Source organism: Hoplias malabaricus, chromosome 14 (genome assembly GCF_029633855.1).
Source record: "Hoplias malabaricus isolate fHopMal1 chromosome 14, fHopMal1.hap1, whole genome shotgun sequence".
Lineage (NCBI taxonomy): Eukaryota > Metazoa > Chordata > Actinopteri > Characiformes > Erythrinidae > Hoplias > Hoplias malabaricus.
The window spans coordinates 9,741,233-9,764,699 of NC_089813.1; the positions used below are offsets into that span (position 1 = coordinate 9,741,233).

The 23,467-nt window shown below is 40.6% G+C and overlaps 1 protein-coding gene across 2 annotated transcripts; it reads left to right on the plus strand.

The window, feature by feature from the left end:
* Window positions 1–160: 160 nt before the first annotated feature.
* kdm5c (lysine demethylase 5C) lies at window positions 161–22,999 on the plus strand. Of its 2 annotated transcripts, XM_066644169.1 has the most exons (28): window positions 161–573; window positions 3,679–3,829; window positions 4,077–4,154; window positions 4,407–4,529; window positions 5,119–5,289; window positions 5,971–6,105; window positions 9,540–9,593; window positions 10,648–10,768; window positions 10,891–11,138; window positions 12,498–12,656; window positions 12,838–12,957; window positions 13,762–13,920; window positions 14,016–14,197; window positions 15,407–15,569; window positions 15,694–15,813; window positions 15,914–16,108; window positions 17,183–17,364; window positions 17,467–17,591; window positions 17,757–17,989; window positions 18,200–18,585; window positions 19,260–19,398; window positions 19,573–19,752; window positions 20,040–20,162; window positions 20,490–21,263; window positions 21,391–21,439; window positions 21,554–21,753; window positions 22,381–22,575; window positions 22,964–22,999. In XM_066644169.1, the coding sequence occupies exons 2-28, from the start codon at window positions 3,683–3,685 to the stop codon at window positions 22,982–22,984; spliced, it is 4,782 nt and encodes a 1,593-aa protein (XP_066500266.1). In that variant the 5' UTR covers window positions 161–573; window positions 3,679–3,682; the 3' UTR covers window positions 22,985–22,999. The 2 variants fall into 2 exon arrangements, with proteins under 2 accessions (XP_066500266.1, XP_066500267.1); XM_066644170.1 differs by lacking the exon at window positions 9,540–9,593.
* The last annotated feature ends 468 nt before the right edge of the window (window positions 23,000–23,467 follow it).

The following is a 23,467-nucleotide window of genomic DNA, read 5'->3' on the forward strand; positions in this document are numbered from 1 at the left end:
GTTTTTATTATTCTGTGGGTCTTTAGACCTTTTGTTTTGCTCGAAAGCGGGTTCCCCTTTCAATACGGATCTGTTATTAAACTGGGACTATTTTACATGTAACTCGCTGGCGGAAGGATGGAACAACAGCGTGTCCATACTGCTTGTATGCGTTTGATCGATGGCTCTTGAGAGGTTGTGCTAAGGCTGTGATGAAAAACCCAAAATGGCGTGTAGCTCCGACAGGGATAGATCGCAAAGAGAAAAACTGTCCACTGCTACGTTTTGAAGCTTGTGTATGTGTCGGGTCAAACTGAAGAAGTGCCCAGTACGGTCATACGAGTACAGACATAAGAACTGAACGGGAATATAGTGGAATGAGCGCCGTGGCTGAGCTCCTGGGCGCTGTGATGGGCTGAGAGCGGAAGGCCGCAGATGTGCAGCCGCCCTGAGAGCGACCCACAGCCGAACAATAGAGACCGAGATCCTCCGAGACTCACACACTGCCCGGAGCTTTTCTCTCTGCCTGAATCTGGGCCTATATTTGCTTTGAAACAACACCACGACGCGTTTGAAGACACGAAGTGGCGGAGTGTAAGATCATTGTGTGGACGCTGAAGTTTTCTTCACCAGTTTCTTAGTCGCGTTTTCCGATCCACCTTAAGTGCAGTGAACGTTAACTGATGCACCATTTAAGGTGGACCGGACACCAGCTGATTATTCGATTTTTTTCGGTTCATCCGTAAACGCACCATTAAAGTGGGAATGGAAGGCTGGACAGCTTTAATAAAAACTTCTTGAGTACAAAAACGAACTGCTGTATACCAGCTATGTTACTTTCTGATATCAAGCTGGTTTGTTTTTAAATAAGTTATGAGTGTATACATGCTAGACGTTGTTATCCATTGTCTTGGGAAGCTGATTAGCTGATTTTTTTCTCCTATTCGAGTAAGAATGTCCTGCTGGTGAATAGAAACGTTTCTTTCAGCCTTGTGATCAATGTGGAAGTAGAATGTTATAAATTCGCTGGCCTTAAGTTCATTGAGCGCATTAACTTTTAATATGTGCTAATACACTCCGGCCTTGCACATTATTTTCTTGTTAACGTCAACTAAAATAGTACTCTTCACGAAGGTGTAAATTGCCCTTAATTTGAATGACAAACTCTCAATCTCTTCATCGGCATTGTTGTTTCCTGGAATTGAGGGTTGATAGTTAGCCAGGTACACGTTATTGACAGCTTATTAAGTTAATTCATAAAAGCCTGATACACAGTTGTCTGACTTTGGTAATTAGAGCTCTGTCATGAGATTTGTCAGGTTCATTATCCTGTCAGATATGTATTACATCTTGCTGTTTCATATCTTGACAGTGTGACAAACTTTCTGGAGAATACTCAGAATATTGGCTTACTGGGTTCTAACCCACAGGAAGGCTGTGTTTAATGTTGGCCATAAATATAATTCATCAACGTAAACAAAGGCAGATATGGGGCAGGACCGAACTAAAGAAGGATCCCATTGATTTTTCAACTCTTAAGTTACATAATTGAGATGTAAACAATGTTATTAAAGTACATTGTCTACCTTTATAGTGTTTTATGTTATGTAGTTAGCTGTGTAATGCAGATAACGCTTATTTTACACCAGGGCGATTATTTTACAGACTGAGCGTCTGACTCTAGGCCCTGGCCTTGTATTAGCCATGTCAGTGAACTGTTTTGGTTGGATTTGTCTCATTGTATCCTGTTTTTTTTTTCACATATATAATCAATATTCGACCTGCTTGAACGCAAACGAAGTCCATACCCGTTTATTTACACGTTTAAGACACTTAGGTTCCTTTATATCCTGCTTGAAACAAGCGTTTGAATTATTTCATGGTACATCGTTCAAATAAGCCATTAGCTATCCGCTAGCTCTTGAGTTCACACAATTTAACTATTGGTAATATGTCTAAATGTTTTTTATTTTGTTTCAGTGGAAATTCCATTATTTGTACTAAAAAGAGTGAACTTGTCCGTCGAAGCCGAAGTAGGCTCCTTATTCGTGAACATTTTTAATTCGAGATTTCCGTTCCACCTTAAATGCTTTAGTGGCTGCTCCGTTTTAAGGTGGAACGAACACTTCTAATATTGAACTTGTACTTGGATTTAATTTTGTGGATAAATTTTAAATAAATTTTCGGGGGGGTTTTGTTTGTTTGTTTGTTTTTTTTTTTTCGTTTTTTTCTTCTTTTTTTTTAACAACTCCGTGTATTATTCATTCCTTGTCGTTAACAGCGAACGCTAGCGTGTTTAAGGAGCAAGTGCCTACGTGACCGTTTAAAGAACATGGACTATTTTGGCAAAGTGATGTTTTGTTGGATAAACGATGAAATTACGGGTTTGTTGATTTATGAGCGTACAATTAGACAGACGGTTATTATTTATATTGAAGCGGAACAGACCATTATTATATTTGATTTAAGAAAACTGAAAAGCTTAATAAAGCAGTAAACTTGACATGCTGACTTAAATTCCCCTTTTTGTTAGTGCTGCGTAGGTTGTGTCTAGCTGTAAACTCTCAGGCACAGAGGTGGAGAGATGGCACGGTTGTAGTTCATGGCCTTTGATTGCTGGAGGAAAATCATGGCTCCAACAGTGAGTGTTAATGGAGTCAATGCCTGCAGGATGGTTAAAGAGGAATTCCACACATTTTTCTAAATGTAAAAAAACAATAGAACTTCCTCCTTAATCTTATGATTAGATATATTTAATATGGATGTTGAGTAATTAAAATACATGTTTGTACAGTTATATACATGATAGGATGAATAATAATTGTTATGTTTGCTCATCTATTACCCTGAAGTATACCTCCTCCTCTTTTATATAGGTTCGTTTAGTATTAGGCATAAGATCTGAGAAATCATCTGAATCAGAACGGATTTGTTACTTTTAGTAACTCATGAGCACAATGTTTCAGCACTGAATCTCTGGCTTCAGTTAGCCTAGCGGGATTGATGGTTCACATGGACAAACTATGAAAATGTGTTAACTGCATTAAAGCAAATTGTTAGAACATTATCATGTTAATGCATACAAATTATGTTAATGGTTAATTGTTTTAAAAAAAACACACACAATAGGACTAAACTTTTAGATATTTCTATGTTTCTTCTCTCTCCATTCCTCTCCATATTGCTTGCTGGCTTGTTTAAGTCCAGGTTTACTGGCCATTTGTAATAGTGTCTATGAAACTATTATGTTTTAAATGCTGTGGATAAATAAGTCTGTAGGTTGGTTGTAGTTTGGATGTTCTCAACAGTCCGTTTGAAAATTTGGAAGAAAGGGGTTTTTATGTGACAAGTGTTATTTTTAACAGCAGTTATAGTTTGTCTACAGGAGCTGGACATCTTTTGTCTGAATAAATAGTGTGTGTTTCAGTTGAATATTTTATCAATTTATTTGATTTGGAGGTAATATTTTATAAAAAAAAAAAAACATTTAAACATTTCACAGAACAAGGTACAACCAGGACTTGTTCCATGAAATAACAGTAAAATTCTGTATTCACAGGGCAGAAAGACCTCAGTGGTACATAACTGAATTCTTACAGTGCAAGGGGATTTTAATATGAACATTTAAAAAGAGTGTTCCTTCTGTGCTTTTAAAAAGCTGTTGCATTTTCCCTTAGTTTTCTCTGAATTTGTTTTTAGGGCAATGGAGGGAGGGGATGAGTTTGTTCCACCGCCAGAGTGTCCAGTATTTGAGCCATCATGGGAGGAGTTTGCAGATCCCCTTGGTTACATCGCCAAAATCCGTCCAATTGCAGAAAAGTCTGGAATATGCAAAATCCGCCCTCCACCAGTAAGTATCATTTTCTGAAAATCTTTCTGCTGATGCAAGTTGTTTGACTGGTAATGCAAAGTGCAATGGGTTTGTGTGTGTTTGATTGACGTGTTGATGTCTAAACTTGACCTTTTAACATTTTTTTGCTAAGCGCTAACAAAAGCAGTAGCGTTCGTGCAGGGTCAGCCTGCTGAAGTGGTTTTTCAAAAATCAAATCCAAAAGTCTTGCTTTAAAGAAGGGTATACTCTGATGTGTCTCTCACAGGATTGGCAGCCGCCCTTTGCTGTGGAGGTGGACAATTTCCACTTTACACCTCGTATCCAGAGACTTAATGAACTGGAGGTGTGTTGAAGCAGCGCTTGTTTTTATCCACCCCACTAATCACATTAGGCAAATCCCACATAAATAGCACTCTCCAGTGTTCATCATGTATTATGTTATCTCAGACTGGGCATGAGCTAAAGTGTGGTGTGGTTTGTTTTACTTTAAAAATAGTGTGCATTTCTGAATTTATCTATACGTTTTGCATGTTATATATCAGTTTATGTCTTAAGAACGGTATGAGCTAAAACGCTACGATTTTTGCATTTTCAGGCTGAGACAAGAGTGAAGCTGAATTATCTCGACAGAATTGCCAAGTTCTGGGAGATTCAGGGATCCTCTCTCAAAATCCCAAACCTAGAGCGACGCATTCTAGACCTTTTCAGCTTAGCTAAGGTACTTTTGGTATATTTCTAGAGATGAATGACTTCATTACTTGGAAAGTATTTCTCTGACTAGTTGGTACTGTTCATAAACTGAGAGTATGGGTTACTAAACCGAGGGCACATATATTCTTATTTTTATAGTCTTCATTTTTTCAATTGTTAAAGTTATTTTATTATATATATTTTTTATTATTATTGTTATTCTATTGGCAAAACATTTTTCTTAAAAAAAAAAAAAAAAGTGAGAAGTGTTAATAACATGCCAAACTGCAACTTGAGAGCCTTGTGAAAGTTCTCTTCTGATTGCTGGTGGCACTTGCCAGCCCAGAGGTAAAGGCTGCCTTGAGTATTCATTCAGTGGCTACTTCAGACACAGCGGTCGTGGCAATCTGCACCTATTTATATTTAGTTTCCCTCCACTATCTTTGCAGTATCTTTAACCAAATCTTTTCAATCTGTGTTTTATTTATTTATTTTTGCTGTTTACTCTTTGTGTAAGTTGTCTCTCAGTGTTTCTTTTAGGGATTAGACAAAAACCTTAGTATTTGTCTAGTGTTTTTTGGCCTGGTACTGACCACTTTTTAATGACCGTATTGCAGATTGTCACCGAAGAAGGAGGGTTTGAGACGGTCTGTAAAGAGAGGAGATGGGCTCGTGTGGCCCAGAAGCTCGGTTACCCACCGGGCAAGAACATCGGCTCTCTCCTGAGGTCGCACTACGAGAGGATTGTTTATCCTTATGAGATGTTCCAGTCTGGTGCCAGTCTACCGGTAGCCTACCTGTTTTTTCTTATTGATTTGTTTTTGTGTTGTTTCATGCCTGTGAGCACTTGATTCTTACCAGAATTGGACAAAGAATTGACAAATTAATTATTTCAGAATTGGTGTACTTGCATGGAATTGATCACTCAACTATGACTATAGTAAAACCTTTAGGGTGTTTTCACATCTGTTTGCTTGCTCTGCTCTGAATCGGTTAAGAAGTTCTTAATCTTGGAGCATGTCCCCCTGGGTTTGTTTGGTTTTCACACGGAAAATAGTCTTAGTGCACCAAAACGCATCACCGCAAATCACGTGAGAAGGCTCTCACTGCTGATTGGTCCTGTGGAAAAGGTCATATGATCTGGACAAGTTCATGTTCTGTTCTATTTCTGATTATGTGCTCTGCTGCGTGAAATATGCAAAGCACCCTTGTCTTTAGGAGCCGTTAACACCAACCTGCTTCATACAACTTATAGTTAAGTTAGATTGCATTCTCACCAGAAGCAAACTGCTCTACTGTTTTGGTCTGCAACTGAGTGCGGTTACTTTTTTCACATTGGCCCAAAAGAACCTTACTAAGAAGAGTTCTATTAAAGTCAGGTGTGAAAATACCCTTGGAAAGGAAATGGTAAATTCGATTTTTTTTTCTTTTGTGCGTAAAGACACATTTTTGTATTTACCTCTGTGCAGCCATGTAAGCCCAGGCCATATGAAAGTGACGATGTGGATAAAGAGTATAAACCCCACTCCATCCCCCTTCGCCAATCTGTCCAGCCTTCAAAGATAAGCAGTTATGGACGACGAGCTAATCGTCTACAGCCTGAGGTGAGTAGCTTCTGTAGTAGGCCAGTCAGTCAAATTTTGAAAAAACTTTGGCCATCCGTACTTCCCCCTCAGATTCAATACACTAAAAGCCTTTATTAGCGAATATTTTAAATGACAATCCCAAAGCACAATACCAAAACAATATTACTAAACACAAAGTAAAAACTATTATTATTAAACACAATGCTATTATTTAATTATAATTTTTTTAAGAGATCATCACTTAATTGTTGTCATGGCAACTAGCTAAAAACAACAATGTCCTTGTTTATCTATTGTGCTGTGAATCATCAGACCGTTGTACTTCTAGCTTTGGTGAAACCAATGAGACTAACTCTTTAATCCTCGTCACTCTTTCATATTAGGATTATTATGCTTATTACTTCAACATAATTCTGTGCATAAGTATTGGGACATGTAATAATTTATTATAATTTTAACGCAACTTTCCACAAGTATTCATTTTTCCAGTAATTGTTTTATAATAAAATGTATGCAAATAATGTTAACAGAATTAGTAGTCATTTACTGGTGAACCACTCTATTTATATCAGCTCAGTGTTATTTTTAGGTGTCTCCCCATACCTGCAGTCACTAATCAGTGCTTGATTAGTTAAATCGGGACTGCTTAATGATGGATTTGAACAAGTCAGTGGAGTGGCAATGGGCACTATACCAATGTATTGTACTTCTATAAATGCAAAACACATTGAAGTGTAGCATTATTCTGAACACACTTAATGCTAAGATGGTTTTAACAGTTTGCTTAAGAGTCTGAGTACTGTACCTTTCTAATGGAAATGCCAGGTTAATATTGTTTTTCTACATAAACGTCTTAATTCCAAATAAGTATAAAACAATTATATAATAGACAATTTCTCTTAATCCATCAGAAGCTTGGTCACATTTATTGGTGTTTTCCTCATACTAACACAAATATAGCATTTATTACTGTTTCAAACTAGGAGTTAATTCATGATCCTGAGTTACTTAATATATTATAGCTTCTCGCTTGCATCTCTGACTTTAATGGCCTATTCTTTTAGAAAACACTGTGTTAAGGATATTTAACTAAAGTATTAAAATTTTCACTTCACTTTCAACTGATCCATCTCTGTGTGTGTGCTATTTGTGTATGTAGTATATTTGAAAGCTTTTCACTAATCACTGCTCAGGACACAAGTCCCAGCATGCTTTGCACTTTGCTGTCATGCTTTCAGAATGCATCTGTGCCCCGCTACCATTGCCCCTTTGGTCTCATTGCTGCTAAACGGTACAGCTTGCATTTCTCTCTCTCACTCAAACAGTTAGGCCTTAACAGTTTTAATTTTTCTCTCATGCTTTCTCTCTTGCTCTAGTTTTTGTATTTGCTCTTTCCCTCCCTCTGAAAATCATTTTCCACTTGCATCATGTTCATCACCCCATTGGCCTTATCCTGGTTTCCTGCCATTTTAATGTTAGTCCTTTTCATATTCGCTCAATTTCATAATGTGCCTTTGCTTTGCAGGCATATGGCCTTTTTAGTTGCATATTCATAACCTTAATCAGTTTTTAATGTAAAGTTTAGTAAGAAATTAATTCACATAGAAATAAATTAACACCCACTTTTCTAACCCTTTAGTTTTAAGTAATTCAGACATTTTTAACAGTTCTTGCACAAATGAATGTAGCCTAAAGCTAATGCCTCTTTCACACTCCGGAACTCTGGAGAATATCAGGTTTTCTGCGTCAGGTGCACTCTCGCAGAGTACACATGCTTCAGGTGTGGCACATCACCTGTGCAGCTTGTGCAGAAGAAACTCTGGAACATTTTCTCTGCCTTTCTTATATGTGCTGTCTTTACTAGGCTGCTACCAGCCCACAATAAATTTTGTGGGTGGTTCACACATACAGCTCCTCCAGGTAAACGACGGAACCCTTCTGGATTACTGTACGTGTGTGAAAGAGGCATAACTCTAGTGTGATTGTGAAACCATATTAAATTCAGAGCATAATGCACTAAACTAAAAGATAGAATAAGAATGAACTTGTGGTCAAATGTGGAGCACCTGTGATAAATACACATTACTGTCAAGGCTGATTTAACACATCTATAAATAATATATATATACAGAGGTTCATGGGTAAGCACGCACACCTCCAAAGCCTCAAAAAAAAAAAGCCTGTGTTGCAGTTCTTCATCAAGCCTGATGCTCATCTACTTTCTGTTAGCATTGGGAGGGACAAGTTCCAAATGTTTCTACACCTTGTCTTCAGACTATTGCAAGTATTACTTTAGTTTGGAAACTGCCCCCAAATATCCTTAAGTTTCATTCTCCTTCCCCTTTCTGTGGGAGGGATTTTGGGGATCGAGTGTCTGGGTTTGGAGTGTGACACAAATAAAAGCCTGAAAGATTGATTTATTTATCTACACAGCTCCTCTCCCTTCACTGAAGAGTCATGTACAACATTAAAAGCACAGACGTGCGTCACTGTGTTACATAATGAGGAGGAAAAAGTCATTATCCTCAGTTTGCCATATTAGCATTTTGTCATAGAATCTAATGGAAAACTGTTAGCATGTTTAGTCTCTAATGCATTTCTGTGCTCTTGTCACAGAATCAGTGTTATTCATATCTAGATCATACTGGCAGTAATTATTTAACCCATGTTTTATTTTATTTTTGCCATAACTACAGACATAAGCCAGGTAATCTTTTGTCTCGTTCTTTTCATGTTTTTTAGAAGGAAAATTTGATCATGCTGACCCTGTGCTCTGAGAGTGTAACAGATTCTTGGAGGATAATGATGTACTGCGACTGTCTGCCTAAAGTTCTTTGTTTTTGGCTTAAAGCCGAATAAAGTAGTCTGAAAATTACAGGTGATTGGTCAGGTACAGGGCTGTTAACAAACCATGAGGCTAAATGGGTGAGGTTTCCTCACCATATTTCTTTAATTTTATTGTCAAATGAAAACTACAAGTTTTGGAAAAAGAAAGAATTTTGTTTGAGTTCTGTTTTTGTGTAATGAAAATGGTGGCTAATATAAACAATGGCATCCCGCAAAAACTAAGGATATCATAAATGACCTTGGCCTAAGAGTTTACTAACCTGCTTCAGGTAAATGTTGCCAAAACACCATGTTCGTATATATACATATGTATGAAGAAGTAGACTATAGAAAGTGTCAGCCTTCACTCTCCACTTCATAATTTACTGGTTAATATTTCTGTGAGATGAAACAAGCATTCAGATATGAAATATACGTCCAGTGCACATGTTTACAAAATAAACACAACAAACCACTCATAAACACATGCAAAGCCTTCCTCAGTTCTATCACTATCCTTCTTTTTGTCCGATTCCTTACTGTCGATTCATTGATGTTTTTTCCCCCAGTCGCTCCCTCTTTGTCTCTGGAGTCCATTTTGTTATGGTTGTTGTCTCCCCATGCAGGGTCCAGAGGATCCAACCCACCACCCTCTTACCACTGGCACTCAACACATTTCGGTATTGCCTCTCGCTTGTGCTCTCTCTCTCTCTGTCTCTCTCTGTATGTGTGTCTGTTTTTTCCACTTTTCATATTACTTATTCACATTAACACACCTTCTGCTCTCACACTATTTTCTTTCGCTCCCACTGATGTGTAATACTTGTGCTGTCTTACACTCTGTCTTGTCTGTTCTTGGTCCACACCTGTATTGGCTGATGTCTGGTGTACATAAGCTAGACTAACCGTAATAATCTTCCCTGCCTCTGTGTGCTGCCATTTCCTTCATTTTTCTCATTAGTTTGCATTCTAACCATTTTTGGGCAATAAAACAAGGCTTTGCTTTTTCTCGCTATGTAAATGACAATGCCAGCTTGCTTGGTTTTTCTCTTATGGTGAGATTTCTTATTAATTCACCTGGTTTGGGCTACTTGCTGCTTCTGACCTCACCTTTGCTGCTGTTTCAGTCTCTCAAATTTTCAGCTTGGCTGCTGCTTTTCTTGCATTTGCCACCTTCGAATGTTTAATTGCAATGAAAGGTTTTGTGTAAAGATTCTTGCCGTTCATTTTTAAAATATGATGTATTAAATACAAGGTACAAATGTCACTTCCGGATTCAGAACTCAGGATTTACCAGTCTGTAAGCTAGGGGTGAGCAATATTGGCAATTTGTTGCCATTATTGCAAACTATGGTCAATGTGTTTTTCTGACTATGTCAGATCTGCTCCTTTTTATTAATTGTTTTTACAAGTTTTAGGTTTGTCCTTCCTGTTCCTTGTTAAATGGATTCATTTTCTGAATTTCACAGTGTTGTTTAAACCATTCTTATATGATAATCTGCCTTGATATTGCTGACCCCTACCAGATTTTTTTAAATAAGCAAATATCCACACAAGTAAAAGTCAGGGCTCCTTGAACTTACTGAAATCCATTAGTTTTGCCAGTAGTTATGAATTTGTCAAAGACAGTGGTAGCTAACTCCAGCGGACTTCTATGCACTATGAGAAATATGAAAAAATGTAATGACATTAACACTCTGGTGTTTCCATTGACCTTTGGCCTGTGGTTTTCAGCCGGAGCCCACAGAGGAGGACATAGAGAAGAATCCAGAATTGAAGAAACTGCAGATCTATGGAGCTGGACCCAAGATGATGGGCCTTGGCCTTGTGGCACGTGACAAGGCCAGGAAAAAAGGTATACCACTTTTTGTGTTGGTTTTATCATGTGCCACATTCAACGTAGGCCAAAATAAAACCTGTCAGTTGAGAATACCATACAATGTCCTTGTCCTCTTCTATCCCTCTCTCTGACATCAGATGAGCTACCCCAGACAGTAATAGTTAGAGACGGCAGTGCTGCTGGCACCGTTAAAGAAGAACCAGGAGAGATACAAGTCACAAGGTCAGAATCAGACATACCCCCGCCTCCTCCAAACCTCATCATTAAGGATGAGGTGAAGAAAAAGGAGGAGGACAGTGCTGATGGCTTTGACGGCTCTGTTAAAGATGAACCCTGCACCAAGATGACCATGAGGCTCAGGCGCAACCTCAGCAATCCTCAGTTTGTAAGTGTCCACATGCATGTTACAGGCACCAACTTGGTAGAGCAGTATTAGTTTTCCCATTTAAAGGTGCAATCGGTAATTTTCTCCAGTGATTCTTTGTTATAAAAAGCCGTAATAGTAGCCTTGATGCAGCAAAGAATCCGTATCAAACCTATTGCCTACCCCATGTGGCAAACCATTTTATTTTAACGCACATTTATTATTATTTCATTGCGACCCTGAAATGGACAAGCAGAAAAGACAATGATGATCATGATGATGACATTTATTATTTAGAAAGTATGCATATATCATAAATAGGCATGGACAAAGTCACATACAGTCTACAGCTAGGATGAAGGAGGTGGAACTGCAAATTGTCTGCCAAAGGATAATGTAAATAGAGCCATTTCTACCTTTTAGGTGCACTTTTTGCTGGCTCAGTCTTGACAGTGGAGATAGTTTTCAACATGAACACACTTTAAATGGACAAATAGCTTAAAACAGAAGAATAAGGGAATCAAAGAATATAATTGTAGTCTTAAGATTGGCTGAAGAAGACAAAGATCTGCTGCCCAAAGTCCATTTGCTTACAGAGGGCAGAGATGCATTCAAGGTCAAGCAGTCTATTCCGCTGGGCTGCACGCCTTCATTTTTAACCCTAAGTACACACTGTGGGTGATAAATCACTGTGTTTTATGGGTAGCCTTGTACTCACTGGTGGGCGTTTCCAACAGCCTGGCATCACATTTGACTTGATTGTGCACTCCGGCAAACTACATTTTTAGGAACAGAAAAAAGACCGAAGTGGAAACCAGTATAAATCAGTGCTTAACTGGAGCAGACTAGATTGTTGTCTCTGTTTGTATAATGGTACAATGCGGACACATTATCTGTATATTACTCCCAGACCTAGTTAGTAAACAATGTGGCTCACATGCTTAAACCTTGATGAGAGTGAACGGAAATGCATTCAACATAACATTTTACTTAGCAGCCCCTCATAGTGAATTCAGCTATATATTGTCTTAACACAAAGCTAATTTTGGTTTTTATAATCATGGTTGTAAAATCAAGGACCTCAGACATGGACAAAGGGTATTGTTGGTCATTTGCATTAAGTTGAGCTTCGAATTGAAATGAAAGACTTGTGGCCTTTTTAGTTTTTGTCGCTGAGGTTTTCTTCTGAAAAAAGGACAAGAAATATAGAAATGTGTCATTATAAACTCAGAAATCATGAAGAGATTGCACACTCTGGCAGTACATGTAAAATTGTTTGTTTCCATCACGATTGAAAGTTTTAACTATTCATACTATGAAATCGACTTGAACGTTTTGTGATCTACACACACGTTAAACCGTATTACCCTAATCCTGCAGGTGGATTCATTTGTGTGTCGAATGTGTGGCCGTGGGGACGAGGACGAGAAGCTGCTGCTATGTGATGGTTGTGATGATAATTATCACACATTCTGCCTCCTGCCTCCTCTCACAGACCCACCCAAGGGGAACTGGCACTGTCCCAAATGTGTGGCAGAGGTGAGAAATGCCAGAGAAATGCACATCCAACAAATGAAAGACAATTTCACTACAAAACATATTTGTTGGAATAATGTTAAAGAAACATTTAGAGTATGTTCTTGCCATATACGAGTGTTTTGTGAGCTCCTATACTTGTCACAGTTCTTCTGGGTTGAATCTTTTGCGCTGTATGTTTTAGGAGTGCAAGAAACCTACTGAAGCATTTGGCTTTGAGCAGGCCACACGGGAATACACATTACAGAGTTTCGGCGAGATGGCCGACACGTTCAAGGCCGACTACTTCAACATGCCAGTCCATGTGAGTAGTATTTGTGTGTATGTAGATCTGAGCCTAGCGGTGATTAACTGAGTTACTAAAGTAACATCCCCAAATTAATGTAACAATGTATACACCACAAGTTTTAAATGTCTGTTGTTATATTGATTAATCTTGTTCAAATAGAATAGTTAAGGCACTAGTGTTCCTACACATGAATGTAACTGATTAATTAAAAGTATTGGAGAGACAGTATCCAACAAAATCCCATGTATTGCTCCTAACATGATTTTGTTAGAAACACAGCTGTTGAGCTGCTCTGGTTGAATAAACTCAAGGAGTAAAAAGGCAGGAAGGTACCTGTTGTTCTGTATGTTTTTAGGACCTTCTCAGACCACAGCATTAAGTTTCAAACGTCAAACAAAAAAAGCTTCAAATGTGGGGGTGGGAACCCTGTTATGGGTCGATTCTTGTTCAGTTTGTCAACGAGTGAATCTGCCTTGGATAAAATAATACATCGCAAGTCTTTGATGGCCGCCAAATTTTGTAAACGGAAAAATCTCATGATTACCAAAAATAAAAATAAAATGGGGGTAGGGTGCTTTGATGAAATCCAGAATATATATAGAAATACAAATTGAGGGGGAAATAAAAGTTATGTTTAACAGTTTACTTGGGTAACAAATAAAGGATTCTGGGACATTGTCACATGTCTGTTACACAAGCAAAAATAAGATTTGAACTCCCACTGTAAGAAGCTTTAAACAAGTGTATCAGAAGGATGAAAACTAATTTTAATTTGTTTCCATATGTGATATATATTTTTTCTTTCTGTGTTTTGTTTAGATGGTGCCGACAGAACTGGTTGAGAAGGAGTTTTGGCGGTTGGTTAGCAGTATTGAGGAGGATGTTACTGTAGAATATGGAGCTGACATTCACTCCAAAGAGTTTGGGAGTGGCTTCCCTGTCAAGAATGGCAAGAGACATTTATCGGAGGAAGAGGAGGTTACTATCTATTCTTCATTGCCTAACCAAACCCATTCTTACTGTCTTTGTAGCATGTGTTATTTTATCAACCCTACTTCTATCTCCTGTTGTAGGAGTATGCTCGCAGCGGCTGGAACCTGAATGTGATGCCAGTATTGGAACAGTCAGTATTGTGCCACATCAATGCAGATATCTCAGGCATGAAGGTGCCATGGCTGTATGTGGGTATGGTGTTCTCAGCCTTCTGCTGGCATATTGAAGACCACTGGAGTTACTCCATCAACTACTTACACTGGTAATAATGTCACAAATGGCCCAGTGTAACTGCCTTTTCCATTGTATCAGGGTGTCTGCAGAACCTTAAGTCTTAAATTCTGTTATCTTAAAATAAGTATTTATTTTGTCTTAAGGTGGGTTAAATCCAAAGGTTTAAAAAAGCCTTGGACATTAAAAACAATTTTGGTTTTATCTGTTTTTTAACACGTTGCAGTTTGTATGCAGGTTAGCTTACTGTTTTAATGGCAGACTAAAGTAAGTGGAACCAAACAGCATTATTTATAGCTCTGATGGGCACTATTTTCAGCTACATTTACCATTTGCTTTTAGCCAGATTAAAGGGTAATATAGGCATGGGGAAGTGTACATTTAACGACTATCATTTCAGGGTTCAGGGCAGTCAGTACAAAGTGCATTTGTTTAAAATCTAAGGTGTTACTTGTCCATTTATAGGGTTGTTCTTTGTGCACCCTTAAAAATAAGAGTTTACAATGTTAGCCTTTGATAACCTGTAAATATATTTTATAAACATAAAAATGATATGGTTTAAATATAATGTAATTTAACAGCAAACATACAACAGACCCCCTTTTACCTCACAAATAGTATGATCCACTTTTTCCTTCACCCCGCTCGTAGCTGCACTGAGGATGCACCCGCATGCACGCTAGTTAGTGTGTGTGTGTGTGGCTACAGTAAGTGCCTCAGATATGAATTTCTTTACTTTATCACTCAGCACCAAAACATTAGTCATTAGCAGCAGGCCACGTTTACTGCATTAAGTGCACAGAGCACTCTTCATGTTGTTATAAAATGATGTAATGAGATGCACAGCTCCAAGCTTGTGTCAAAATGGTGTGACTTTATTGCCCACAATATGGTGACCAGGGGCCCTGGAGACCAAGTTACCTGTACATAACACTTTGTGCATCTCAGTCATGTCCTCGAAATCTGTAAATTGTCTTCATATTATTCATAACATATTATTACAGTTAAATTATCTTTGTATCTAAAAAAATTTCTGACATGACACACTCTGCCCCACCTTTCCTGAATTTCACTCATTTGCACTATCCCACAGCAGCTCAGTATTCAATGGAAAAAGCTATAAATTTATATGGATATTCTCTCCCCCACCCCCCTCCCAAATTAGATCAAAACACTCATTGTTGAAATGTATGGGTTTTTTTTTAATGTTAGAATATTTGTTCTTGTATTTCTCCCACAGGGGTGAGCCCAAGACATGGTATGGTGTTCCAGCAGTAGCAGCAGAGAAGCTGGAAGATGTCATGAAAAAACTCACTCCTGAACTCTTTGAATTCCAGCCTGATCTGCTTCATCAGCTCGTCACCATCATGAACCCTAATATCCTCATGTCTCATGGAGTACCAGTCAGTACCACACACTCTCTAAAATGATTTCTGATTTGTCACCTGCGCAAAGCAGCAAGTAACTCCTTTTACATCTGGTGGAGTTGGCTGGCTGACTACAACCGGTGCTGTTTTTGTTTTTCAGGTTGTGCGTACCAATCAGTGTGCAGGAGAGTTCGTCATTACTTTCCCCCGAGCATATCACAGTGGCTTCAATCAGGGATATAACTTTGCTGAAGCCGTCAATTTCTGCACAGCAGATTGGGTATGTACACTGCCTGCAGAACTGTATTAATATCTGAAAGCTTGTCATCATTCATATGGGCATCTATGAGGCAAATTAATAATGTTTATTTCTTTGGTAGCTGCCTCTAGGGCGCTCCTGTATCGAGCATTATCGTCGGCTCCGTCGCTACTGTGTTTTCTCTCATGAGGAGCTGACCTGTAAGATGGCCGCCTGCCCGGAGAAGCTGGACCTGAACCTGGCTGCTGCCACCCATCGGGAGATGTTCATCTTTGTCCAGGAAGAGAGGAAACTACGCAAAGCCCTGCTGGAGAAGGTGAGGCAGACACAAGCTAAGTTGGTATGAAGAGAACATCAGAATAGAATTGATGATATGCCAAGTGAAAACGAGCCAATGACTAATAAATACAGAAATGAAAAAAGGATCTTGGTCATTTTATTTAAAAAATAAATACTACATGTTCTACCACCAAAGAACAAAGGAGATCAAGAAAAATTTGGTGCTTTTAAGAATTACAATTATTTATTCAATGTAACTGGTTGGAGTAAAACGTGTGAAGTTTAAGGTGGCTATATGGAGCTTTAAAAACACACTAACTCCACAAAATGTCTCCCCACCGCAAAGAGACATACTCACGTGAAATAAGACAAATTCAGCAGTCCTCCCTTCTCTGTAAGGTATAGTAAGTAAGGTACAGTTCCGAGCCAGTCCTGCCGAGCTTGTGAACATATTGTATGGTTCGCAATAATATCGTCATAATTTTTAAAATGATTAAAAAAATCAGTATTGTGAAATTCAGACCTGTTTATGTAATGACGTCATGCAGTTACCCATAATACAGCATACGTTCTTTACATGAGTCACTTAGCCACAGTGAATTACGGTGGAAAATGGCTCTGAGGTGGAGGCAGTTTTTCTCCAAAAAAGTTGCTTGTGGAGATGATTTGGTTGTAAAATATCAGATGTACAATAAACCATTTTATTAGAAAAGAAAGAAGCCTTTAATATTATTAATATATAGTTAATATATTTAGTTTAATATAATTCATATTAATGTGTAATTTATTTTGTGTTTTGTTCATATCACCAAGAAAGTCGTTATCACCAAAATATCGTGATATTTTATGGCCATATCGCCCACCCCTACATGTTGGTTCTGTTAGCCTCATTGTTCCAGTGCAAAGCTAACTTTCAGGGTCTGAACTTTTTCTTGACTGATTAGAAGCATTTGAGTTAAGTAAGAAATTGGGCAGATTTGCCATTTGAAGGCAAAATGTTGTTCATAGCAACTCCAAGTTCAGGTCATGATGGAAGCAATTTGGTACATTCACTAACAGTGGTAAATTTCATAAAGTGCCAATGTACTAATCCCTTGACCGTCTCTTACAGGGCGTAACAGAGGCAGAACGTGAGGCATTTGAGCTGTTGCCGGATGATGAGAGGCAGTGTGATAAGTGTAAGACCACTTGTTTTCTCTCTGCTCTGGCCTGCACCAGCTGCACAGAGCGCCTAGTCTGCCTCTACCACACACAAGACCTCTGCTCCTGCCCCACAGACAAACTCTACCTCAGGTGCACACTCTTCAAATGCCTGTCTGGCCATTGTTTAGATTTCGATCAATTGGTATATCTTTGATGTACGATTAATATAGCCCTTCTTTTCTCTCCTCCCAGGTATCGATACACTCTGGATGAACTTTTGTCCATGTTGCACAGGCTAAAGGTTCGGGCCGAGTCCTTTGACTCCTGGGCCAACAGAGTGAAGGAAGCCCTTGAACAAGAAGAGGGCAACAAAATAGGTAAGCACCAATAGGTAGGCAAGCACTGTTGCTGATAATAGTACAAATATAAAAAGCTGTGACAATTGTTTTAATGAATCCATTGTGAAAGTCTTAGATATTGACTGCTGTGATGATTGATTGATTTTATTATTATTTACATTTTTTTTTCTCTTTCCCCTCTAGGCATTAATGATCTGGAAGTGTTAAAGGAGGAGGCAGCTGAACGGAAGTTTCCGGACAATGAGCTGCTCCAGAGACTCAAAAGAGTTCTGGCTGACATTCACAGTTGCCAGAGCAAGAGCGCAGAACTCCTGAACGGCAGCCAGAGCAGCAGAATGAGTCTGCAGGACCTCCGCACACTTGTGGAGACTATGCACAATTTGCCCTGTGTCATGGAGCAGCTGGGGGATGTGCAGGTGGGCACTGCTACATGCTTATTTTTAAAAAAAATTTAATTTATTTAACAATGCTATGAAACATAAATTAAAAATTAAATATCAAGAAGTATTATGACGTAATATTCTTGCCATGTCACCTACCTATCTTTCAAATAAACTCTCCATTCACATTTATCAATCACATAATCCTCATGAAGTAACAGAATTATCGTAAAACCTCTACCCCAGGCCGTATTACAGAAGATTGAGGAGTTTGATTCCAGAGCCCAGGCACTGGTGAACACCAATGGAGATGAGTGGAAAACGGCTTCTCCTGCTCCTCGAGAAGCAGATATCCAGGCTCTGCTAGAGGAGGGAGCTGTGCTGCCAGTTGTGGCACCAGCCTGTGAGCTGCTGGCTGGGCTCCAGGAGCAGGGACGCTGGCTAGAGCAAGTACGGAGGACTCTAGGGCCTGAGGGTGGAGAGGTGACCCTGGCAGTACTGAGAAACCTGATGGAGGCCGGCTGCAACGTACCTCAGAGTGTGAGTGTGGAGACAGCCATGGCGGAACTACAGGAGCTGTTGACCATTGCTGAACGCTGGGAGGAAAAGGCCCAGATTTGTTTGGAGCACAGGTCAGGAAGGAATACATTATGCACATCCACTTCAGACCCACATTCTCTCACCGTTAGTGGTGTTTGCCTGGCAAATATAGTGCCAGTATTTGCATGTTTTCTTTTAAACATACTTGCGTTTGTTACATAACACTTGTTTTGAGTTAAAAAAAAAAAAAAGCAAAGGATGTAAAATATCAGATGCTTTTAATTGTGAAAAAACTAGTACAGGGGGTCCTCGACTTACGATGTTGATCCGTTCCTACATCGCATCGTAAACCAATTTTTGGTGTAAGTCGGAACATACGTACATACTGTACGTAAATAACATACTGTAAGCACTTATCCTATCCTAACACCTATCCTCCTCGGTCCCGAGCCGCGTAACCGTGTATTCTTCCGCCGCACACACCAAACACGAAGTTCACGTTACGACACAAAACCACTTAAGTTGAAACAAGGCTTTATATAGTAAAAGTAACCACGAAACATCGTAACTCGGGACTGACGTAACCCGAGGACCTCCTGTACACTAATTCCCTGTTCTACTAATCTAACACTTGATGGCCAGCAACGAAGGCAGACTTGTAATTTTGGAGGCATGCACATTGGCCAATTAGGGCACTTATTGTGCTACCTTTACACATAATCCCTTTTTATGCTTACATTTTTTGTCTTTATGTGGGTTGGAGCAGGCAGAAGCATCCTCTCTCCACATTGGAGGCCATAGTGAACGAGGCCCAGCTGATCCCAGTGCGTTTGCCCAACATCCTTTCCCTGCAGGCCTGTCTCAGCCGAGCTCGTGCTTGGGTCACTGACCTGGAGGAGATCCAGGTAAGATCTTTACTAAGCATACTGTGATTATACAAGTGTTTCATATAAGGATTCTGAAACGTAGTACAGGAGGTGTGGCCATTTGGTTGTATAACAGATACCTATATTTTTTTCACGATAGAACATATTAAAAGTTAAAAGTGAGACATTGTTGTATGTGTTGTTTTGGAGCAGAATGGGGAGCACTACCCATGTCTGGATGACCTGGAGGGCTTGGTAGCAATCGGCCGGGACCTTCCTGTGCGGATGGAGGAGCTGCGGCAGCTGGAGATTCAGGTGGCCAGCGCTCACTCCTGGAGAGACAAGGCCAGCAAGACGTTCTTGAAGAAGAACAGTCAGCACAGCCTGCTGGAGGTAAGGGGGTGACAGGAGATGGTTAGGAAGGCCACAGGACACAGTTGCCAGTGGTTAATTGGTTGTAAATAAATACATAAAACCTATGAGGAGAAGCTGCCTTGTGAGACTCGTTTGACAAATTTTTGATGGAAATAAGTATGTTTTGTGATTTTGAAAAACTGACCGGTTTGTCAGGATTTCTCAGCAGAGCCAATTAGGCAGAAAACTGAATGCTTGTAGCACCCTGTTCCAAATTCTTCTAAGTGTAATTGTGTGGATAAATGACTGTTCTTCTGCATGTGCAGGTGTTGTGTCCATGTGTGGAGATAAGGAAAAAAAGAGAGGAAGACTGTGTGAACTCGGAAGCAGACTCTGATGTCAATGTGCTGGGCCTAACTGCTCAGGACCTGCGAGACCCAGGAGCCATTGTGAGTTAGAACTGGTCATCTTATGGGACACACACACACACAAACACACGATCAGACAACATGTCTACTCATTCATATTAAACTATTCTTCACAAAATAGAAGAATCTTTAAGCAAACCATAGCAATAAAGTAAGCAAACTGTCTAAACAAGGCACAGTGGATTTACACATTAGCCCTCCAACAGTGAAGGGTTTGTAAAACACTGATCAGGCGAGTGTTCTCAGACTGTTTAGTTATTGTTATAATTACTAAAGGAAAGAAAGAATGCTTTGTTCTTTTATGCTAGTAATAATTCCAGCATTTTGTGTATATATTTACTACACCAGGTGATGGCGTTCAAAGAGGGCGAGCGGCAGGAGAAAGAGGCCCTCCTGCGCCTGCGGCAGCTGAACATGTCCAAGCCAGGTCTGGAGAGCGGCGGTGGGGAGGCAGAGCCCAGGGACATTAAGACAGAGCGGAGGCGGAGCGACACTAAGGACTTGAATGTGCCCCTCCCTTCTGATAATCCTCAGCAGAATGGCGGCTCTTTCCCGTCGCACACACCCGGCCAGTCGGTGTGCATATGTGGAGGCCCACCACGGTCTTTGCTCCACCGCTGCCACCTGTGCAAAGACTGGTTCCACGGTGGATGTGTGCCCTTCCCCTCTGTTCTGGGACCTGCTGAGTGTCCCCCCTCCAGCTCCCTCTGCTGGTGGGACTGGGACACTCGTTTCCTGTGCCCACGGTGCCAGCGCTCGAGGCGCCCGCGGTTAGAGACGATTCTGGCATTGCTGGTAGCCTTGCAGAAGTTGCCCGTTCGCCTGCCTGAGGGCGAGGCCCTCCAGTGTCTCACGGAAAGAGCCATCACCTGGCAGGGCAGAGCCAAACAAGCTCTGGAGACTCCACAACTGCAGGAGGCATTCCAGAGACTGCAAGAGCTCAAAGAGACTCAGATAAAGGAGGAGGAGCAACCGCAGGAGGAGGAGAACAGAAAGAAAGGCAACAAAGAGGATGTTATTGTGCTTTCTGACTCGGAGGAAGCAGAGAACGGTGTGATTGACTTGACAGAAGAGAGCGAGTCCCCGAAAAAGGACAAAGAGAAAGCTGCTGATGGAGTACAGGTGAATACACCTTGTTTGAATTCTGTAAAATGGAGTCACTCTTTATTCACACACAGGACCTCCTACCTTTTACTGTTTTTTGTTTTTGTATTTCCCACCACTTACTGCAAACTGAATCTTTCCACAGTCTGGCTGCGAAAATGGCATTAAGAAATCAGGCGTTCACAACAGCACAGGTCAGCACTGTATTACATTTGAGTTCTTGGCTATTTCCCTTAATCATATGACTGTAATTCTGCTTATCAGGAATAAACCGAAGCCTTTAAGTCTACTTTCATTCTTGATCGTAGGGATCGAGTCTCTGCTTCCGCTGGTGTCATGCCTTAAAGGGCCAGTAATTGAGCTGGCCCCTGCTACCAGGGCGCAGTTAGAGGAGCTTCAGTTAGAGGGTGACCTGCTGGAGGTGACGCTTGACCAGACGCAAACAATCTACAGACTCCTCCAAGCAGCATCACCACCGCCGCACCAGTCTCTACACACGCTCATACAGGTACGGAGGCTCCTGGCTCGGAGGCACATTTGAAATGTTTACCCTGAGGATGGCCCAGATGATTTGAATACATCAATGTTAGTATCAGGGTGGCACGGGGGTGCAGCAGGTAGTGTTGCAGTCACACAGCTCCAGGGACCTGGAGGTTGTGGGTTCGATTCCCGCTCTGGGTGACTGTCTGTGAGGAGTGTGGTGTGTTCTCCCTGTGTCTGCATGGATTTCCTCCGGGTGACTGTCTGTGAGGAGTGTGGTGTGTTCTCCCTGTGTCCGCGTGGGTTTTCTCCGGGTGCTCTGTATTCCTCCCACAGTCCAAAAACACATGTTGGTAGGTGGATTGGTGACTCAAAAGTGTCCGTAGGTGTGAGTGAATGTGTGTCTGTGTTGCCCTGTGAAGGATTAGCGCCCCCTCCAGGGTGTATTCCCGCCTTGCGCCCCAATGATTCCAGGTAGGCTCTGGACCCACTGCGACCCTGAACTGGATAAGCGCTTACAGATAATGAATGAATGTTTGTATCAATGTATTGTAAAGTCTCCTACAGAGATGATGCTTCATAATAGGGTTTGTGCTTCAGATTGTATTGCTTCATCACATATTTTGATTGTATCTCTTTGCCGTGTGTGTGTTAGATCGAGCTACAGGAGCAGAAACGCTCAGGTCGTGGCAACAGGACGAAGGACTCTCGGAGGAAGAGAAAGAGTCAGAAATCCGAAGGAGGGCCCAAGTCAACAGAGACTTCAGAGTCCAAGAAAGCAAGAGCTGTTAACCACACACATGCACAGATTCACCAGGAGGTACAAACACTTCCTTTTATTCTTTATTCTGTATCCACCATCAGCATTTATTTATTGGTTTGTTTTTCGTTCGTGGGGTTGGTGCATGTTGTCGTTTTTTACACTAAAATCAATAGAAAAAATATTACAGACTCAAACCCATCAATAAAGAATATAACCCGTTCTGTAATGTTGTTATACAACTGGCGAACTGCATGCGCACCTCTACATCAAAACATAAGCTGGTCTTAATATTAAATTAAATATAACTGGCTTTTGTGTGGCCCTCTCTCCCCTGGTAATTTTCTTCACAGCCATCCATAGCTAAGGCTCTGAGAGCATAACTTTGCTGAGGGATGGAGGAGAGAGGGAGAAAGCACAGTGCTGGCTGACACCTAGTGTTCTCCTTCAAGGGTGTTGAGCCTTAACAGTTGTTCAGAAAATATGTGGTGGCACTTGATGGCTTCTAGACTAGTGTCTTGAGAGTCTTGCTGATCTTCACCCTTCCTCCTTGGTAGAGTCATATGTGAGGGAGACATAGCTAGTAAGTAAATGTGTGAATCGGGAAGGATTTTGTGTCAAAGCAAAACATCATTTACCAAATTCTATGCACCTGTCCAAGCTGGTGACTGACCCGTGTTTCCTCTGCCCACTGCAGGGTTTGTGATGAGTTGTGACGGTGACCTGTGGAGAGGATCATGGAGGAACGAAGCCCCACAGAGCATCGGTTCAGAAAATCAGTCTGGGCCAGAGAAGCTCTCGGACAGCAGAGGAGATTACACACATTCTTCCCACTTTCTGAGCTCACAGACACACCCACTGTCCAAATCAAACGTCATCATCTCATACTTCTCCTCAGACGCACTCCTTCAGTTGGCACCCTTTGTTTACTACTGCACTCCCTTTTTTTGACTGTTTTCATCGTGTTTTTGTTTCACACGTC

Excerpts from the sequence above, each read along its gene's own strand:
- kdm5c (XM_066644169.1), top strand. The coding sequence starts at position 3,683 with ATGGAGGGAGGGGATGAGTTTGTTCCACCGCCAGAGTGTCCAGTATTT. Across the intron at positions 9,594-10,647 it reads CTGGCACTCAACACATTTCG|CCGGAGCCCACAGAGGAGGA; the intron begins GTATTGCCTCTC and ends TGTGGTTTTCAG. Across the intron at positions 14,198-15,406 it reads TCCATCAACTACTTACACTG|GGGTGAGCCCAAGACATGGT; the intron begins GTAATAATGTCA and ends TTTCTCCCACAG.